Source organism: Macrotis lagotis, chromosome 3 (genome assembly GCF_037893015.1).
Source record: "Macrotis lagotis isolate mMagLag1 chromosome 3, bilby.v1.9.chrom.fasta, whole genome shotgun sequence".
Lineage (NCBI taxonomy): Eukaryota > Metazoa > Chordata > Mammalia > Peramelemorphia > Peramelidae > Macrotis > Macrotis lagotis.
The window spans coordinates 128327120-128349797 of record NC_133660.1 but is presented as its reverse complement, the minus strand read 5'-3'; the positions used below and the strand labels follow the sequence as shown (position 1 = coordinate 128349797).

Here is a 22678-nt window from a genome sequence, read left to right as displayed (position 1 = left end):
TATCATCTATATCTATCTCTATCACCTATTATGTCTGTCTATCATCTATCTATATCTATCTCACCTATCATATCCTATCTATGTATCAATCTATCATCTATATCATTTTATCTATATCACTTATCTGTCATATGCCTCTCTATATATCTATGTATCTATTATCTATCATCTATATCTATCTGCCTCTATTACTTTTCTGTCATCTATGTATCCATCAAACTATCTTTTGACAACAATGGCCCATGAACTTTTTAAAAAATGTTTTAATCATTCTGGTCCGTGAACTTGTTTAAAAATCTTTTTTAACTATGGTTCATGAAATTGTTAATTTTTATGACTTATTAATGAGTTTTTCTTTTCTTTCTTTTTTCTTTTCTTTTTTTTTTTTAGTTTTTGCTAGGCAATGGGGTTGGTTAAGTGGCTTGCCCAAGGCCACACAACTAGGAAATTATTAAGTGTCTGAGGTCGGATTTGAACTCAGGTCCTCCTGACTCCAAGGCCTGTGCTCTATCTACTGCACCACCTAGCTGCTCCTATTAATTAGTTTTTCAAAAAATAATTGAATAATTTTCCTTTTATGAATTTTCCTAGTGACACAAAAAAGGTTAAGAACTCCTGATCTAGTGGAAACCCTCCTTCCTAATCTCCCAGGGACTCTGCTGCACTTTAGTTTCCTCCATGAGGGAGCCCCGCCCCCCCGATGCCAGCCCCGCCCCTCGGAAGGCAGCCCCGCCCAGATGTCAGCCCCGCCCCCGGATGTCAGCCCCGCCCCTCGGAAAGCAGCTTGGCAGCTCGGAAGGCTCGCCCCGCCTACGTGTGGGCGCGCATGCGTGCGTGGTGACGTCCGGCGGACGCCGCCTGGCCCGCCCCTCCGGCCCGTCCTCCCCTCCACAGTGGCCCTTGGCGCCTCCGCCCGCTGTCACTCAGCCGCCGTCAGCGTGGCCCCGCGGGCGCCTCCGCCGTTGGTCCGTGAGGACGCGGGGCAGCGCGGCCTGTGGGAGAGGCCCGGAGGCGGGGGAGGCTGTGCCGGGCGGCGGGGCCTGGCTCGCGGCTCATTCGCCGCGGCCGGGGCTCAGCCCCGCGTTCTTGGGGAAGGCAGCGCCCCCGCTCCCCGGGAGGGGTCCCCGAGTGGCGTCGGGGCGACGCTCTGACCGGCGCCCCCCTTGTTTTACAGCTGAGGAAACTGAGGCGCGCGAGGGGCGCTGACGGCCTGGAGGGCGGCCCTCGCACCCGAGGCCTCCCAGGCGGAGCGGCCTCCTCCGGCCGGCCTCGTCCAGGTAGGGTGGCGAGTCGGGGCCCGGGGGACACCAAGTAAAGCTTCGGGAGGTGAGAAACCCCAACTCTGCGGCCCCCGAGGGGCTCCCCCTGCCCGGGCCCCGCCCCCACGTGGCCGCCTCCTTTCCTGTGAGCGCCCTTGACCTCTGTGGCCGCTCCCACTTATCCCCCCACAGGGGTCATGCTCCTAATTTCACAGAGGAGGAAAGAGGTCTCCTAGGAATGAAGTGGCAGGCCAGAGGCTTCTCCCCATCTAACTGTAATTTCCCCCCCAAAAAAGTGATTGATCTTTTTTTACTTTGTAAAGAACCCTTGTGGAAGGGCCTCACCCTCTTTCCAGTTTTCAACAGTTTCTTGTCCAATTAGGAAATACTTTCCCACTTTTCATTCGGTACTGTAGTTTCTTAAATATAAGAAATTTAGGGTTGGGAAGAGACAGAGAAAAGGAAATCTAAAGAACAGTCATTTGAAATTTCATGCTCCTATTTGAGACAGGTATCTGGAAAAGTCCTTATGCCTTTTAGTGCTACTGCACACATTTTATCCTTAAGATTTTTGTGGGGACAGTGGATAGAGCACCGGTCCTGGAGTCAGGGGGACCTGAGTTCAAATGCTGCCTCAGACACTTAACAATTACCTCCCTGTGTGGCCTTGGGCAAGCCACTTAACCCCACAGCCTTGCAAAAACCTTAAAAAAAAAGTTGCTTGTTAGACTTCTGTAAAAACCTTAAAAAAAAGATTTTTGTCATTTTCACAGTGGGCTAAGTAGATTAATAATCATTGACCTTTAAAATTTGAAAAGCACTTCATATATGTAATCTTACTTGATCCTTAGAAGAATCCTGTGAGATGAGTGCTACAAATAGCAAGAATCTTTTGGAATTCAGTTTAATTCAGTTTCATTAAATTCATCAAACATGTATTAAGAGCCTTCTCTTTGGAGGATACAAAACCAAAATGGAAATAGCTCTAAATTGAGCATGTAGTTAATATTTATTATTCCTATTTACAAATCTTTATTCAACTTTACCAAGCTCTAAACTTTTGCAACTTATCATTCATTCAGCAAGCATTTATTAAAAAGTTGCTTGTAGGGTGCAGTGGGTAGAGCACCTGCCCTGGAGTCAGGAGGACCTGAGTTCAAATGTGGCCTCAGACATTTAATAATTACCTAATTGTGTGACCTTGGGCAAGCCACTTAACCCCATTGCCTTGCAAAAACCTAAAAAAAAAAAACGTTGCTTGTTAGACCTCTGCATTTGGTACTCCTGAAATTCAGAGCTTAGATAAAAGATGCCTCAACATAAAGGAAATAGTAAAGAAATCTGGTTATATTACTTGCATAGTTTTTTTTTCTAGGTGTTTTTCAGTTGTGTCTGACTCTTTTGTGACCTTTTTTGGAGTTTTTTTTGGAACATATTCTGAAATGATTTGCCTTTTCTTTCTCCAACTTATTTTACAGATGAGGAAATTGAGGCAAAGAGGGTTAAGTGATTTGAATAGGGTCACACAGCTAATAAGAGTTTGAGGCTGGATTTAAACTCAAGGAGAGAGAGGTAACTTTCTGTCTCCAGGCCAGATACTTTATCCACTATGTGATCTAGCTGCCATTTAGCTCCATAAGCTGCAAATTAAAAGTTTGCTATAAAGGAAAAAAAAATGTAATTTTAGGACTATCAGAAGTAGTTTGGGCTTCATCAGAAGATTATGGGATCCCTCCTAATCCCATACCTGATACTAGAAGTCTTTAAACAGAAGCTAAACATCCATTTGTTGGAGTTTTCTAGAAGGGAATCTTTTCCAGGTACAGGTTGAACTAAGTGGGCCATTAAGGTATCCCCCAACTGAGATTGTACTTTGCAGGCAACAGTCTTTTCCACTGACCTAGTTCCTGAGAAAGTCTGTCTAGGAGTTGGGGAATCTGTCTTTTTTTTTTTTTTTAGCATAAAAGGCTTAATGAACATTTCTTTTTCTGAAGCACCACAAATATTCCAGAGGTATTTTCTTAGACTCTGGAGATACTTGTGACTTTTCACCCATAGAAATGCCCTGCATTGAGTATCATAGACCTAGAACTGAAAAGACATCTCAAGACCTGCCACCTGACCACGCAGGGCCTAGTCCAAACCCCTTTTACTTCAGATGAGGACAGTGAGACCTGAGCAGGTTAAAGGTTTTGTCAGAGGTCATGGAGTGAGGAGTGTCAGAGTTCTTTCAAATGGATCCTGCATTCTAGATCAAAATATCCAATGCAGTTTCCTGTTACTGATAGGGAGTGGAAACCCAAAGAAGAGTCATGATTTGTATGGTATGTAGGTAGATTATGTAGATAGCTAGTGACAACCAGGACTCATATCCAGGTCCTCTGATTCTGACTCTGCTTCAGTTATTCATTAATAAAAAATATATACATTGTTGAAGGTTCCCAAAATCAACCAGATTCACAAACTGGGAAGCAATTCTTTTTCCCTCCTCCCTATAGCCAATTATTTGCCAAGTCTTATAAATTTTATTTTCATAACATCTTTCATCATGCCTGTCCCCCTCTCTAATCACAGTCACCATCCTATTTCAAACTCTGATCACTTCTTACAAGAACTGCAGGATTCCTATGGGAGTTCAAAATCTGAATGAGTTTCAGTAAAAGGAGTAATCTTGCAAGATTTTAGTGCTAATCAAAAAAGTGAGTTCCCCTTCACTGAAGACCCTTTAAATGAAAGTTAGATGATTACTTGTCTTAAATGTTGTAGATGGAATTCATGTTCAAGTGTTTTATAAGCTGTTTGTGTTGCCTGCTGTGTTTAAATTTCCTGGGGCTAAACTACCTTGATTTTATCATTCTCATGGATTTGTGGTTTTAGGCTCAGTTCAGTAATTGTATTTCCATGGTAAGCTTTTGTAATATTGTATGTCCCTTAAGAAGCTAAACACCAAGCAATCAACCATTCGACCAATTTACAGACTTAATATCTTCCTTCCAGAGTTGTTGCATAGATGAATGGACACCTTGAATTGGTTGCCCTGAAAGTTAGAGCATGGATTAAATTGAATGCTTTGATTTTATTGATTATAAATTTGAGGCCCAGAGAGATCAAATTTACATAGTTTGTAAACTTGAATTCAGCTCAATTCCAAATCCAGTACTCTTTCCTTACAGCATTATTGTAGCCATTAAGGTCATTGTCCTGATAGATAACATCCCTGTCCAAGTGATGCATATTGTTGCCCAGTGTGTTCTTTATTCATTTCCGCCCCCTTTTATTTGGTTAGTCCTACCTCTTAAATGGCAATGTATTTCTTGAGGAGACCCTATAGCATACTTAGTCCTGATATAATTACTGTCATCTATAAATGAATCTGGTGAACCCTTCTATTCTGTTGTGTATGAGTTCTCTTCTATTTGGGATTTGAAATCTGTCTCTGCCTCTCACTAGCTTTGGGAATTGGGACAAATCATTTAACTTCACTGAGTCTCATTTCTTATCTGTAAAATGATATGGTTGGAGTAGCAGATGCATATGATTCCTTCCATCTCTAACTCTATGATCTGATGATTTTTGTACATACCTCACATGAAAAGGTGGTCTGTAGTCTTAAGAGAGTAGACTTCATTTTTCAAATGAAAAAGTTACTGCTTTACATTTAGGATGGGATATATCAGTTCTTTGGAATGTCACATGGCTAGCCTCAGCTTTAGAACTATGTGGCCTCTTTAGTTTTGCTTGATTTGTTTATAGAAAGGCAATAAAAAAGACTTCTTTTGTGAAAGCTTCCTGATTCATACTAAATAGATTTTATTTTCCTGTAAAATCAGGGTTATTTAACCTATGATAATATAGAAAATTTTCCTTCTGAAATTTCAGAGCATGGCTTAATGGCTAATTTCCAACTGACTAAATAAGAGAACTATTAAATTAGGGAATGGTAGATCACTAACTTATGTGAAAAAAATAAAATTATTAAAAACAACTTGAATATATTATATTTTATTATATTAAAATTACTTATAATTTAGACTATATGATTAGTCACATAAAAGATATGACATGAAGATATTCTCTCTTACAGAATGGATATTTGTGAATAATGATGTCAAGTTTATTATATTTAAATTTAGTTTTTCAGGTCAGCAGAACAATAAATTATAAATCTGTTTTTGTATCATTTTGATGGAGCAGTAAAGGATCATATATATGTATGTATACACACACACAAAAGCTTGGATGCTTTTTTTCAAGGTGGGAATTATAGTGCTTCTTTTGAAGAATTCAGCACAAATAAAATTTTAATTATGTATTTTAGAATTATTTTGTGAATGCAAATAAGTGCTTTATTTTTAAAAGACTGTTTTTTGTTTTTATTTTGCAAGACAATGGGGTTAAGTGACTTGGCTAAGGTCACACAGCTAAGTAATTATTAAGTGTAGGAGGTCAAATTTGAACTCAGGTCCTCCTGAATCCAGGGCCAGTGCTCTATCCACTGCACCACCTAGACACCCCAGGACTTTGTTTTTGAGAATAACACTAATTTCTTTGTCAGGTAACATAGCTCATGTATTACATATTTCAAAAAATTTGCATAATGTGGTTAATCCATCAAAATTACCAGATTGAGAGAACATTATTATATAATTTTAGTTGGGATAAAGTAGAAGATGCACCAGATCTCAAATCTTTTCCTCTTATCTGCAGAAAGTACGCAAAATGCCTAAAAAAAAGACTGGAGCAAGGAAGAAAGCTGAAAGCCGTCGAGAACGTGAAAAACAACTAAGAGCAGCAAGAAGCAATATTGATTTAGCTAAACATCCATGTAATGCATCAATGGTAATTTTCCCCCCATTTCAATTAACTACACATTAAGTAAATCCTGCACTCCTGACACACACACACATACACACACCCCTTCCTCCCTACATTACCCCCACACATGACTTTGTTCTGGACCTTTGACCTTCAAAAATCTAAATAGTCACTTCTTTAAAGAGCTACTAGATGCACTTATACATAATTATTGTATGACTGGAAAAAATCAAACTTTGAGAAAAAGGTATAACCTGAACTGATGAAAGAGTGTTTAAAAGGTAGAGGAAAGCTGGGAGTGCATTCTTGGCAGGAGGAACAGTTTTTACTGGAAGATTTGCATTGGAATTCGATGTTGAATTTGGGGAAAGGCAAGGAGGTCAGTTTGGCTGGAGCATGGAGTATTTAAAGGGATGTAATGTAAAATAAACCCAGATTGTAGAGGGCTTTAAATGCCAAATCAGTGTTTGTATTTTATTCTAGAGCATGAGGGAACCACTAAAAATTCTTTTTGCAGTGGTCAGATTTGTGTTTTAATATTATTAATTTGGCACCTGTTTGGAGGATAAATTGGAAAAGAGAGTAGCAACATGGAGATCAGTAAGGAGGCTATTTCTGTGGGTTTTGTGAGATTGTCACCGGGATTAGAGGGAAAAGGGAGTGGATGTAAGAGATGCTAGAAAGGTAAAATCGAGAGGACCTGGCAACTAATTGGATGTGGAGAGGATGATCTGGAGAGGTGATTGAGGGTGCCCTCAAAAGAGATAGGCATGTTTGGAGGAGAGATGGGTTTTGGGGAAATTTTGTTTTTGACAGATTGATTTGTGATTGTAATGGAGAGGCCAAACAGACAGTTATTGTTTCTGGATGTGAATCAAGTAGTGATGTTGAGGGAGAGATGGATTAGAGAATCTGTAGATGAGGAGATACCCATAGGAATTGTTGAGATAACCCAGCTTGACAGTGTAGAAAGAGAAGAGGTGATGATTTAGAGCAAAAATTGATGAAGCCAGATGATGTTATTTATAGATTACAGTGAAAACATGAGTTCCATTATTTACATTGTGTTATCACGTTTAAATTTAGTCTGGAAATTGATGTGACATGATGCTTGTTTCCATGTATGTACATACCTATGTTTCCTGCACTGATTATATTTCATTTTATCCTCTGAATAACACCTGGCATAAGGTATGCTAAACAGAGACTATATCTCCATAAGGAAATATTTCATTGTTAGTGGTTTAGAAGAGTTGTCTCCAAAATAATATTTTAATAATGATAACAGGATATATTGTTATAACTTTATGTGCTAATCAACTATTTAGGTATTGAACTCTGGATTTTAGTTCTGTTCTATGAGAAGTTTTCTGATAAAGAGTCAGCAAATCCCTTCCACATTCCCTAGCTCTTGCCCTGGTTAGTTAGCATTGGAAGCTTATCAACATTCTTGATCTCTGTAGTTTGGGATGCTTACAGACTTGGAAGGACTGTATTCTGTAAAAAACTGGGTAGCAAAGTTTCAAAATCTCTAGGATCTGAAGGTAAAAGAGTAGACTTTAGGGTCTGCTGTTCCTTCTTGGATGGTTCTCTTGGGACACGGGAGAACCCAACTGTCAAAGTACAGTGACATAGCTCCATCTCTTGAGGACCCAGTCCTCTTGACTCTCTTAAGAAATGGGTGAAACCCACCAGGAAGACATAGAGAGCATTTTTTATTGAAAGTGTCAGAGAATAAGAAATGTCCAAAGTGATTAAACTGTTATGATCAACAGTTATCAAGGGAATGGAAACCAGTGGGTAATACTTAAATTTCCCTAACTTTTCACTTCTCATCTTCTACCTCTTCAGCTCCCTTTACATACATGGATATCTTTTTGCTTCTCTTTTACTCTATTATAAGTCTCTTGAATGGTTAATTTAGTCATTTTGCTGCTTATATCTCTGAAAAGGACCCGGGTAATTTCATTGATCCTTGTTCATTACAGATCTCACTACAATAGACATGAGGGATGTTGTCTGTAGCTCTGTTCATCTCTTTCTCTAGTAGAAGCTGTCCTGTTTGGAGTTCGACTGAGATGGTAGTCAGATGGATAATTTTGTGGGGTCTTCCCATCCTGATGCTCCTCAGTTCCAGTCTCTTTACAGGATTCCATGTTCATCCTCTCTTCTTCATTCTAATCCTCCAAAACTTAGCCCAGCCTCTGTATTCTTTATGAACTCTTGGTATTATACATTGATACTAACATAAGAGTTCTTTTCCTCATGTTCTTATTTCTTAGACTGCTGATCTATGTACCTCTCATACTCTGAAGAAGGTAATCTTATTGAAGACTAGAACCAACTTTCTTTTGTCTTTGTATCCTTGGTGTCCAGCAGAAGCCTTCTCACAGAATAGTTATGTAATAAATGTTACACTGTCTGAATTTCATTTATAGCGATGTTCCTTCCCTTATTTGTTCATTTTTCTCTATACTTGTGCTACATTCCTGGTTTGGTCTGATGTTTCCCCAAGAACTGCTATTATATCACTGCCCCTACCACTTGTGTAGAAAGCCCTTCCAGGAGGAATTTCTTTGTAGTTTTTATAAAAATATGGTTCTGAACAGGGTAGGCCAACAATTCTGGACTGGAATTATTCAAAGATGTGTAAATTAGCATTTGATGCATCCTTGTCTCCTCCTGCCTTTTTAAAAATCTCCCCCATTTACCATGTGCCACTGAGCTACTTCGGCTTTCCCCTTTTTAAATTCTGTATCTTTCTTGTCCTCATAATGTTACTCATCTTTTTTTTTTTTAGTCTTTGTTTTATTCTCCCATTTCTTCTACTGTATTTTAATGTCCTATGTTTTGCCTTTTTTTTTCATCCCTGGATGTAACTTTGTTTTCTGTTCCTGTCTTTTTGTTTCCATATCTCCATTTCATAAACACATAATTCATTATGTGATTCCACTCAAGTCAACATTCCTAATTAAGTTTGCATTTAGTCACCTAAAAAAGTACCGACTGAATTAAGTTTATGATATAATCTTTATAAACTCATTACCATATTATGCCAATAGAACATAAATTTTAATGTGTTTTTTTCTTACAGGAATGTGATAAATGTCAAAGGTAAAAATTTATTCATTTTTTCTTCGTACATTTCATTATGAAATTTGCACCTTATTTTTTATGATTAGTTGACTTCACTTTTTATTTTTATTTCTCATAACAAGACGACAGAAGAATAGAGCCTTTTGTTACTTTTGTAATTCTGTGCAGAAGTTACCTCTGTGTGCACAATGTGGTAAGTATATATGAAAAGGACACATCTCTTTCTTTACACAGAATTCTGTTTGTGATGTTAATAAGTTTTGACCTGAACCTGAATGTTCTTCATATGCAATCTTATAGTTGCTTATAACAAGCAATCTGTCCCACAGATAAACTCAATGTTATAATACATTGCTTTTTGACTTGCACAAAAAATATCATTGTCCTTGTTTGCCTAAGAGTCAGTAAAATGTTGGGAAAAAGTTGAAAGTTTCAGGCTCTTTTAAAGAAAAATTTTAGTTTTTACATGGCTAATATTCTACATCTGATTTATAAAGATCCACTTGTTTAGAAATTTGTTTGTTAGAGCCTGCTAATCTGGTGGGTGTGATTCGAAGCATTTTTTTCCACATAACTATTAATAGCTTGGACGGGTTCTTATCTTTTGAAATCATATTGCCTGTGTTGCCTGTTTTCAGTTCAAAATAGAGTAGGTTATGCTACTTATTTTAGATAATAAAAATGTCATTTTTCATCATGAAAGGACATTTAACCTAAAATAAGCAGGTTCATAAAGGATTTAGCTACATTCATGAATGATAGATGAAAGTAATATAGTAGAAAGCCATTTATTTATCATTCTTTCATACAAACTTTTAATGTCACTTTTAGAACTAGGAACAGAAAAAGTAAGCTTAAATGGTCATTGGCTTACCATATGAATTCATTGGAATATGGTATCTAAGGGATGTGATTCTGAGCTACATAAGGGAACTGATGTTAGAAGGAAGATTGAGAGGTCAATTTCCTGATTTTGTTGGGAGTGGACAATGGTAGTAAATATAGAATTGTTATTTGATGATAATAGTGGAGAAATTCTAAGGAAGGAAGCATTTTCGTTGTATATACTGTACCAGCCTATGTTCTTAGTTGATATTAGAAGCATGGGGAATGTTGAATAGTTGCTGGATAGAGTTGCTTTCTCATTTTCTGTAACATCTCTCATCTCTAGCAACTTTTTTGCCTAAAGATTTTGTTTCATAGTTAGGCAGATGTTGTAAAATTGTTTCTCTTAACCATTTTTCCATTTTAATTTTGGATGAGTGCTTAGAAATGGTGATATATGAGATTTATATAGTCCTGAGTGCCTTAAAAAGCATTTTCCCTCATGATTTCCTTGTCGTCTGACTAGGATGAAGATTGGGGTTTTTCATTTTGTCAGTAGTGATTCTCATTGACTTATCTGGAGTCATTGGCCTCAACAAATTTATTTATTTATTTATTGACTATTTTTCAGAAATGGTTAGCATGGCTAATCAGATATTTAAACTCTGTAAATACTCTTTGTCTTGGTGTCATGAGGTAGTTCTGCAAAATTAAATTAACAATATTAAATCTAGTCTTTTATTATATTTGAATTATATAATATGAAATTAATAGAACTTTTAAAAAACCTAAGCATTTTCATAGTATCTTAAATGTGGAATGGAATTTAGCTGTGTTCAATGAGAAGAGAGACCCAGAGAGATTGTGTCACATAGGTAAGAGTTAATGGAAAGGCTAGGTCAAGAGCTCCAGGTAGGCATTGGGAAAGAGCATGTGTGTATGTGTGTTTGTGTGCATGTGTGTTTCCTGATTCACAGGCTATTATTTATCCCCCTACAGTACCAAGTTGAATGTTATATTGGGTCTTAAACATAACAGAAATAAATGATTATCAAATAGTAATGAGTGCATTTTTAAGTGTGCGGTATATAGTTTCTGGTTTTGTTTCACAAGATGCTTAATAGTGTTATTAGATTATAAGTTTGTTAACAGATTTATATTTGGTATGGTTTTGAATATAAATAACTATTGCACAAAATTTTTATTTATATTTACTAATATTACTTATCTAGAAAGAACTTCCACCCACAATTGAATGTCTTAGTTATAACCACTTTCCTAGTCACTCAGATAAGTAGTAAAGAATGTTGATTTTAATTTGTTTTCTTCCTGGGCTATTTTCTGAAGGAGAATAAACTGAGGGAAAAAAATTAAGGCTTAGTGAATTTTTTTGTATTAATCTTCAAAGAGAATTTAAAACCTTTTTAAATTATCTTTTTCTTTTTTAAACATAGGAAAAACAAAATGTATGATGAAGTCTTCAGATTGTGTCATAAAGCATGCTGGTGTATATAGTACTGGCCTTTCAATGGTGGTAAGCTATCTAAAATACATCATCTTATAATGTAAAACAACATATTAAGGATAGTAAATCATTCTGATGGAAAACATCTTTCTAAGTTTGATATCAAGTATTATCTTTTTCTCTCTCTGTGATAGTCATTCTGAATTACCAGCTTGTGAATTTGTAGAAAATTTTAAATCCCCAAATAACTTCTGCTTTAATATTCATGTGCATTTTTTTCTTTGTTATTATGATCAAGGAATGCAAATCTTTTTAATAGTAGGACTAATAATAGGAAGACAAATTTTGTCCATGAGTTGCCACTTGTTTTTATTTTTGGTTTAATTTAAGCTATGGATCCTTCAATATTCTAAGCGTCCTAATCAATCAGGTCTTTAGTTAAAGAAACAGTTAAAGCTAAAATTCTACTATTTCTTGGTAGCTTATTTGTGTCTAATAGCTTTAGCTTTTAAGAAAAATTTAAATTTCCTTTCTTTTTTTTTTTTTCCTCTCCTATCTTTTTCCCCTCACTGGAAGAAAAGGGGGAAAAAAAACCTCACCTTGTAATGAATATGCATAGTCAAGCAAAACATTCTCCTTTTTAAAAATTCCCTAAGGTGTATGAATGAGGAATATAATTGCTTCCATTTATTAGATGGACAAACCAATAAAACCATTTAAATATAATCACACATAATTAGGGCATGTATCTAGTAAAGTGCTGTATTTCAGAATTATGGCTCTTTTAGTGGCATATGCATTAGCATTCCACTTTAAGAGCCAAAAACATTCTGCAGATTTACTGTTCCATGTATTGTTACCACTGTACAAGATCGAAGAGTCTTTATTAGAAGAACATTTAGTATGTGTACTCTTTTAGCCTGGAATAGAACTAGAGTAACTTACTCTGGGGCTTGATTTGTATTCAACTTTATCTTTGTCGACGAAGAAGCATTCTGAGTGATCATAAAAGAACATCATCAGCTGTCTTTTTAAATCACACTTTTAGGATTTTATCTCATTAATTCTAGAATAACTTCATGATCTTTAGAAATTATGTGTAGGGGCGGCTAGGTGGCATAGTGGATAGAGCACCCGCCCTGGAGTCAGGAGTACCTGGGTTCAAATCTGCTCTCAGACACTTAATAATTACTTAGCCATGTGGCCTTGAGCAAGCCACTTAACCCCATTTGCCTTGCAAAAACATAAAAAAAAAAGAAATTATGTGCATATTCTCTTTAAAATAAAAAATGTTGATCCTAAAGTTCATTTAGTTATAAAAAGCCCTTGTCAAAGAAGTTCATGAAGGCTACAACTAAATGGAATTTATTTGGAGAGATATGCATATTCTTTTTTTTTTAAAATAAAAAATGTTGATCCCAAAGTTCATTCAGTTAAAAAAAGCCCTTGGCAAAGAAGTTCATGAAGGCTACAACTAAATGGAATTTATTTGGAGAGATACAAGTGAAGAAGCCATTGTGTCTAGCATCTCACTTTGATTTAATAATGTATAATACTCTCTCTAATGCGGCGTAGATAAATAGGTAGCTGATTTCATGGATTTTATTTTGTTAAAGTTGTCCTAGTCCTTTTCCCTCTGTCCTTATGGTTTTCAATTAGGGTCTGTATGTGGGAATAGTTGTCAGCTCTTCAGGCTGTGATATTTGTGTCCTTGGTGAACTTTCCTGCTATGAAACCATTTATTGCCCCAAAGGTGGACTTGGAAATGGTCAGTGGCAAAGATTAACATTTTTCCCCTCTTTGGTTTCAGGGTGCTATCTGTGACTTCTGTGAAGCTTGGGTTTGCCATGGGAGGAAATGTTTGAGTACACATGCTTGTACCTGCCCTCTTACTGATGCAGAATGTGTTGAATGTGAAAGAGGTGTATGGGACCATGGTAAGCTATTAGAAATAAAGCAAAGTAAGCGAAAGAGTTATTCTGCTTTATTGGATAAATTGGATTATTACTCTTTTATAGCTGCTGTTGGCAGTGTTATTAGTTGTCATGACAATATGGAAAGTGGCAGGCACTGGCAGTGTTTGTAGTAACAAGGATCCAATAGTCTTCTTTAAGAATTGTGAGTGTTGTTTGGGGACAGATAGAGAAGGGCAGTGGGGAAGAAGAACTGAGGACCATAAACTATCTTCCCCTATAGTCTGACAATTGTCAGAAACTTCCAGATTATTTTTATGTTCACCTTCGCTAGAACACCACTTTCTTAAAGCAGTCTCATTTAAGTTCACTTAACTTTACTATGTGATCACATCTGGGTATTGTCTTGGAAATGCCAACAGGAGGAAGAATATTCAGCTGCTCTTTTTGCCATAATTTCCTGTGTGAAGATGATCAATTTGAACATCAAGCCAGCTGCCAGGTTTTGGAGGCAGAAACGTTTAAATGTAAGTAATTTCTTCTAAGTTGTTTTGTCTATCCTTTTAAGAGGATTAACATTTAGTGGAACAAATAGCATGCTTCCAATGGACTGATAATTTAAGTGAGAATTGATTTTCCATTGTTGGATAAAACAATTCAAAAACACATACTGACTCTAGATTACTTTTATTTTTGAAAATAAAGCCAACTTATTTTCCACAAGACTTGATACTTACATAATTCAGTTAGTGGAGTTTCTGTATTAGAAATACATTCGAAGGCTTATGTAGACTTTGTTACAAGAAATACTTTCTAGATAGTTCCTTATCTCTGGTTTTAAAGTAGGTTCATCTACTAAGGGATTTCTAAGATGTACAGTTTGCACTGTTTCTAGGCTATTAGACAAAGTTTCAAAGATTAAAAGGAGTTTGCAATTATGAATCAAGTTTGAGCCTTTAGATACATTTCAAAATATGTAGCAAAGCACTGATATTTTTCCTAGATGTGTTTTATAGCACATGGAATAAAAAGCAGGGAACAGTGAATGATAGGGTTATAATGCTGTCATCTTTTAGTGATGCAGTAAGAGACACAAGCAAAGGCCCAAAGCTTTATAATCATCAGCAATCCAAGAGAGAATGTTCTCTCTGTCATTGGTATGTAATATTAAAATGAGTCTCATTGTAAATTCACAATGTTCTTTTTGTTTGCTATAATTAATTCTTAAAGGCTTCCTTTTCCCTGCCATCTGGTTTGTTCTTCATTTTCTCACTAATTGCTCTTGGAACATGGAAAGGTTCTTGAAATGTTTTGCCAATGGTTCCACATTAGTCCAACAAGTATAGACTACTTTTATTTCTTAGCTGATTGCATCCAATAATTTATGCACTTGACATTATAACTGAATTGCAGGAATTTTTAGTTTGAGTTTTAGCAACATTCTGGAGTGTGGCCCAAACCAAATTAAAATTAATTGGGAAGTATTCAACAAAATAAATAAAAAGATAATAAAACATAGATAACATACATTTTTACAGTAAGTCAAAATGTAGCCTGCAGGGATTCTTATATATGGATTAGTTGCTCTAATTTCTATTTGGGTTTGACATCATTGCATCATAACATATCTTATAAATACATAGTCATCTTTATCTCTAATGAAAATTTATTGGAAAATTGTACTGTATGTGTTAAAAATATGCTGCTGGAAGATAATTAAAAATTAAAATTAGGCAACGAAACTTCATGTCATTGGAATATTTTAAATCCCATTTGTAAATATTCATCTTTTTTTGACTAATAGGAAGTTAGGGACATAATGTATAGAATGCCTGTGTTCAGATTCTGCTCCAAGACACTAGCTAAGCAGCAAGTCATTTAAGCTCTCTCATTTTTCAGTTCCTTCATCTGTATTATGTTTGAGGTAGTCCTTTGAAAAATCCAAGTCATGTGTGGGTACCTTGCTTGGATTAGAGAGGTAAAAGATGATGGTGGCAGCAAATTGTCAGTGGCTCGCAAATTGGAGAAACCTGCAGTAACTGTAGAAAAAGTAAAGCTCCAGGAATGAAAATATCCACAGATTTTGTAGATTTTACTTTGCTTTATTGGGTTTCCATCATCACTGTATGTGCTCATTTTGAAGTTTGCATTTTGGTACAAAGGAATTACAAGTAGGGGCAGCTTGGTGGCACAGTGGATAGAGTACTGGCCCTGGAATCAAGAGAACCTGAGTTCAAATATGACCTCAGACTTAATAACCTGTGTGAAAAAAATTGCAATATAGATATTGGATCTGAGGGTTCAACCTTAGATAGAAATTGATGGAAAATAGCAATGTCAGTGTTAGTGTGAAAATGACAAAACTTTATCTTCTCTCACAGGTGTTTCTTGTAACAGACTGGGACAACACTCATGCCTCCGCTGTAAGGTAGGAATGAAAGTCTGAATATTTGAGTGCAGGATTTCCTTCATGATTCTAATTCAGCAACCAGCTCTTGGATTGTTCATAAACATCCTATGGCTGGAAGGTACTTGAGCAATCTCCTCACTTTATAGTTTATAAATGAGGAAATATCAACTTTGAAAGGTTGAGTCCCTTTAACCTGTTTGTGGTTGTATCAGAGCAGAAATGGGACTAAAACCCAGTTAATCTGAATCCCGATCAAGTGCTCTTTCCACCATTTCTGTTCCCACTGTAGGAGAAATCAACATATTATCTATGTTTCAATAAATGTCATATAAATGGACCATTTTGCTCTTAATTAAAAAAATTATATTGTTACCAGAAAGGAAAGATGTGTCTGGGATCAGGAGGACCCGAGTTCAAATTTGGCCTCAGATACTTGCTTGCTGTGTGACCTTGGGCAAATCACTTAACCCTGATTGCCTCTTATCCAGGGCCATTTCCTATTGTCCTGTTTCATATCTGACCACTGTACTCAGATGGCTCTGGAGGAAGGAGTGAAGCTGGTAACGTAGCACAGCACCCCCCCCTCACTCACATCCAATTCACATGCATCTCATGGCATCACCTCCCTGATGTCATGGTCTTTTTTGAGAACAAAGGGCAAACATTAATCATCAATCAATATTTAGTATTTTGATAACTATTTAAATATACTTGGTTTCCTTTGCAATCCTACACATTTTTGTTGCATTTGAAGACATTCTGAGAAGGGGTCCATGGTGGCCCACAGGGGTGCATGACACAAAGAGAGTAGAGGATCTGTACCTTAGACTTTTCTACATTATTATGGATCACTTAACTATATTTTGATCACAGTAAACCCTTTCATAGTTGTTTTTCTTTCAAGAACATATCCAGCATTAATTTTTCCTTTAGATCAGATTTGCTAATTGATAATGAAATTTCAATTTATAATTTTTGATTCTTGCCTACTTCAATTTTGAACATTTATTGTTATTATATAGGAGAAATCTTTTTATTGTATTGAATGCCTCTGGCTATGGTGTAGTTCATATTAAAAGGAGATGTCACCCTGTGCTAAGTTGTAATTTTGCATTATAATTTACTGGCACTGGATGGACTGATACAGACTTTGTCTCTTCTAAGAATCTCTAGTTAATTGTATTCCTTTCCAGAAGGGAGATTTCTCTGATCCTGTGAAAACTTGATTTTCCTCTGTGCACAGTCAAGATTGTTTCTTGAACTTGATTAAAGTGTTATCACTCAATTATTCCCTTCTTTTCTTCTTAGGCTTGTTTCTGTGATGATCATACAAGGAGTAAAGTGTTTAAGCAAGAAAAAGGAAAAGAACCTCCCTGTCCTAAATGTGGGCATGAAACTCAGGAGACTAAAGATCTGAGCATGTCAAGTAAGAGTACATTCTTAGGCATTATATTGGAGGAGAACCTGTTTGTGCTTGCTGTTTTCATCTAGTTAAGAAAACTAGACTTGATATTACTGTGATAGAGGGTACAGGGAAGAATATTGGATCATTTTTCAATTTAACTTGGAAATAAATCATTTTGAGGAGATAGTTTTTGTGATCAGCCATAAGCTTGTCTTAGTGAATTCTTTACAAGAGACAGAAATTTAAAGAACTGAGCTTTATTTTGCATCCCAGCCCTCTGCCCTTCATTTTCTTATTTATGGTTAGCTACTAAATTCGGAAGAAATATTTGATGGTAATTTTAGGTTGGGTGAAATTACAGGGCTATTTCCCAAGCTAGTCTTAAAATGTTTGATCATAATCATAGAATGAGAGATGCCCATGGGATAGTGGCTAGAGAACAGACCACAAATTGGGAAGAGCTGCCTCTGATACATATTGACTATAAGACCCCAGACTCATCACTTAACCTATCAGTGTCCCAGGAACCAAGACAATTTGTCAAAGAGAATTTGCCAGTCTGCATTGGTAGAGTTTTCTATCAGGAGTTGCTTTCACCAGTGAAATTGCACGTTCATTAAATGAAAAAAGCTACTAGGGCTAAAATTCTATTAGGTTGACAGATGACTTCTGTAAAAAATATATATTTAATCAAGAAAATTGACTTTTCTGAGTTCAAATGAAAAACAAGAAGTTTATTTTTATATTTATTTTTATATTTTGTCTATATTTTAATAAAGATTGCTTTTCCTCTAGGCTAATCCATTTACTGATTTATTTTTCAAATTTTCAGTTGTAGAAAAATAAGACAAATTGAATCTGTTTTCCACATATTTTGTTCATTTATGTGTCTAATTTTTTAAGGAGTAAAATCACATAAGAGAACAAACAAAAGAACAAACTTTTGTTGTAACACTATCCTAGTTAAAATATTTCTTTTTGCTACTACTATGGTCAAGAAATTAGATTTGATACTTACTTTGTATTATGATAGTGTTCTTGTGTCTTAACAAAATAGTTCTCCCTCTCTACCCAGCATAGTTATACACCTTTTCTATTTTCCTATTACTGTAAAAAAAAAGTTTGAGAACAAACTAGCAATAGTGTGTAACCTGGGGTCTCAAAGTAAGAAATGCCGAGACCTGCAAAATGACCAGCCCTTATTAATTTCTTTTGGGAGAGAGCTGCCAGATTGCTATTGAGATGTCTGTGTCTTGTCAAAGAGTCTGTCATATACAGGTCATGTGTATCTTAGAGAAAAGATTTTTTAAGTTGTAAATACTGAATTTATGCCTTTGTTGTTGTAGCACGCTCCTTGAAGTTTGGCCGGCAAACAGGAGGTGAAGAAGCAGATGGAGCTTCTGGGTATGATGCTTATTGGAAGAATCTTGGAAAGTATGGAGATACGGGATGCCAGGAAGAAGAAGAGGATGACTATGAAGCAGAAGAGGATGATGAGGAAGAGGATGAAGGAGGAAAAGATTCAGATACAGAGACCACAGATCTATTCACTAATTTGAATTTAGGAAGGACCTATGCTAGTGGCTATGCTCACTATGAGGAGTCTGAAGACTAAGAATTACATTTCTTAGACATGAGTGATATAGTGTCTGACAGAAGAGTGTGTGTGTGTGTGTATGTGGTTTTCAATAGTAATAGTTAGATCTTGTGCTAAAGGGTAGCCATGCTTATTAAGGGAAAAGGGGGCATAGGTCTTTTATAGAAAACTAAAAATCAAACTTGTAGCACAAGGAAAATGACTTGAGAGGAAATTGTTATTCTTATTCACCCAAGTATTGAAGCATCATGGATGAAGTCGTTCCTGATTATTATCTTGGGGATTCACAACAGAACTGGAGATGTGGGATTGGTAGTATAGGAAGATAATTGTATTTGTTGGAAATTAAATTTTCATTTTTCTTAATTGTGTCTAATTCCATCTTATTTTACAGTTTGTGCTATTGTAGAAATTCATTAATGTATTCTTCTCGTGTCAATAGATTCCAGATTTCTGGTATATAATATATATTCTGAAATATCATTAAATATTCATGTTGTCTTAATTTTTGAATTGGCCTTTTTAATAATATTTGTCCTTCATTTTTGAAGAAAAGACATCAAAAGTGTTGCCATGACAAGCACATGAATTGGATTGGAGTGAGAGACTGGAGTCACTAGTCTCACTTTCTCCTCTGGAGTCAGCTGGACCCAGATTTGAATCAGGATGACTGGAGATGGCCCTGGATGCAAGGCAATTAGGGTTAAGTTAATTGCCCGAAGGTCACACAGCTAGTAGTCAAGTGTCTGAGGCTGATTCGAACTCCCGTCCTTCTGACTCCAAGGCCACTGTGCCACCTAGCTGCCTATACCTTTTACATGAAGCATGTCATAGGTCATTACTGTTGAAATTAAAGTAACTTAATATCTATTTTTCTGTTTTTGAACAATGTATTTAATATTTCATGGAACTGGAATTTTATCCACATGGGTAAAAAAATACTGCCTATAGGGGCCTTTTTCCCCCTCAGTATGGCCACTAGATGACATGGTGGTTAGAGAACAGACCTCAGAGTCGGGGAGACCTGAGTTTGAATCCTACATGGAACAATTCCCAGCTTTGTGACCTTAGGCAAATCACTTAACATCTCAACCTTAGGAAACCCCATTTGCAAAATGAACACTACCTCCTGTGATTGTTGTGAGGATCTAAGTTACCTATCATGATGATCATTTCTGGATTCTTGTTCTTGCCTTGTTCTTGGGAACTGGTACAGCTCTTGAACTTTCTCTTTTATCCCGTGTACCCCCCCACACTTTCTAGTCATAAAGCCCCTTGATGCCATTTGTCATTTCTTTCATAAAGGACATCATTGGAAGTACATTGCATCCCCCCTCCCCCCTGCCACTTATGCCGCTGTTTTTTTAAAAATTCTCCTTTGTCACATGAAATGTCAATTCTTGAGTGATTTTACAAGATTCACACATGCATGCTCATGATAGGAACATTTAAGATTCCTGTACAAAGAAGCTTTGGCAAGGTCAAAGGGGTACTAAAATTTCCCCAGTGCAAGCATCCCACAGTCTTTTGCCTCTTTTTTTTAATTCTGGGCCCAACTCATTCATTTGCAATACCTCACAAAGAAATATGTTCTGATGTATTTACTAATTAAATGAATCGAGCATTCAACCAGTTTTCATTGTCTGAAGAACAGGCGTTCCATTTTTTTTTTTTTTTTTTTTTTTTTTTAGCATAGACTGTTAGACTTAGCTCTTGAGTCATTACCAAGAAAGTCCTGTGGTCATTTCCGTGATGTAATCAACACAATGTCATTTGGGAAGAGAAGTATTTGTAGAGATCCTCACTATGGGAAGCCCATACTCTGACCTTTAATGATTAGAGGGAGACAATGTACTTTATATCTTGATGTTAGTATTGAGAGGGCAGTGAACATTTATCTCTGACATCATATGTGGTCTTTATGTATAAGAAACTGATGGAGGATAGCCTTTAAAGCTGTGTTTTGCTCTTAAGAATCATGTTTTATAATAAAAATAGGAATTTATTTTTCATCTTTTTAAAGGCTTTTTGAGACATCTTGAACTTCAAAAACCAAAGAAAAGTGAGTATTTCTATATACACAGAACACAAAATGAAGATTGCATATGGAGCCATGAATTTATACTTAATATTACTTGATTTAATATAGATATATATGTATGTATGTATATATAAAACAAATTAACTCACTTTCAAAACTATCCTATTTGTGTTTTCCTCTGAACTGTGCATTTAAAAATCTATATTTCAATAGCCCTCTTTAATATCATTTGCTACCCCCTCAATAAAAAGCACCTCTTCCCAAATAAAAAAGTTTTTAACAAGTATTGTCAAAGTAAAACCAATTATAGATCCTTTAGAGACATGATAGATTACTCCATTGATCAGTTTTTAAGTCTTTCATAGGGTTTGGGTTGTAGTTTTCTTTGCAGTGTTTCCTTGTATTTGCTTACTTTTATCAATTCAAGCTTCCTAAATTGTCTGAAATTGTCTTGTTATAGTTTATAAAATAATTTGATATTTCATGCCACAATTGAATCATTTCTCAATTGATGGCACTCTATTAATTCTCCCAGCATCAATAAGCAAATTTTACTTGTAACTGTCTTACCTTCCCTTATATTTTCTTCTATCTTAACTTGACTTTTACCCTATCCACACATTTTCCTATGGCATGTGAGATATTTCTATCCCAAATTCTGAATGTGTTCAAGTTATCCTTATCTTTCAGATAAGTGTAGGTCATCTGATGACTAGAGAAATGCTAGCAAAAGTAATAAGAAAAAAAATTGGAGGAATCACATTGGGCAATGAGCAATTGGGCAATAAAACACTAGGCAGACATGTGATCTATACTTGGAAAAGTCTAGAGATTCAATTAAAAAGCTATTTGAAACAATTCTAACAGTAGCAAGTATAAAATAAACACATAAATCATCAACAAAACCCTGCAACAAAAGATAATCAGGATCAAAGTCCTAATAAATAAAAATAAATTTTGGTATCTATTTCCACCTGTAATTCATTCACCTTTTAAGAATTTGAGGTGACAGCTACTGTGATTTTTCAGGATGCCTGTAATGTAAGCCCTACCTCCAAAATTAAGTCCCAGTTAAGAATGTTAGCCAGACTGATGCTGCATTTAGTACATCCATTGCAATACATGATGGATATATTGAATCATGAAATATTGATATATAATTAGAAATGACAATACTTAAAGTAGATTTGTATATGAATAACATGAACAAATATAGATTTCTTTGTTCATTAAAAAAAAAGACATTTCCTGAAAATAAGCCCTAATGTGTCTTTTGGAACAAAAATTAATATTAGACCCTGTCTTATTTTGGGGGAAATACAGTGGGCTGTGAAGTGGATAAAACATCAGCCTTGGAGTCAGGAGGACTTGACTTCAAATTTGACTTCAGACACTTGATACTTATTAGCTGTATGACACTGAGCAAATTCCTTAATCCCATTTCCCCTACAACCTCCTTCTCCCACCCCCCCAAAATTTGAATGCTATAGCATTTGGTGTAGATTATCTTTATTATTTCATTATCTATGGTATCTTTTAGCATAGTGCAATTTCCCTGCTTATCTATTTTATTTAAATTATTTTGGTTTTAACTTTGGACCACTTTTTCCAGTTAGTTTAAAGAACTCTTTTTGGACTTGGGATCATTATACATTTTTCTTTGAAGCTTTATAGATAGCTGTTTTATCTTCTGAGTCTGAACAGTTAGGGCCCTCTGTGACCACACTCCCTGACCTGTACTTGCTCCTCCTTTCCCACAGCCACAACCTGGGATCACTGGAGGGTTCTTGCAATCTTCCCCTGATCAGCAGCAGGACACCCCCCTCTACCCCAGTCCTTGAATTGAATACTC

At 36.1% G+C, this 22678-nt stretch overlaps 1 protein-coding gene across 1 annotated transcript; it reads left to right on the top strand.

Moving 5' to 3' along the window:
* The first annotated feature begins 913 nt into the window (after window positions 1-913).
* On the top strand, window positions 914-19290 carry ZNF330 (zinc finger protein 330). Its single transcript, XM_074229253.1, has 10 exons — window positions 914-1277; window positions 5967-6098; window positions 9169-9188; window positions 9293-9363; window positions 11450-11529; window positions 13271-13397; window positions 13796-13900; window positions 15755-15801; window positions 17092-17209; window positions 18535-19290. The coding sequence occupies exons 2-10, from the start codon at window positions 5979-5981 to the stop codon at window positions 18801-18803; spliced, it is 957 nt and encodes a 318-aa protein (XP_074085354.1). The 5' UTR covers window positions 914-1277; window positions 5967-5978; the 3' UTR covers window positions 18804-19290.
* Window positions 19291-22678: the final 3388 nt, after the last annotated feature.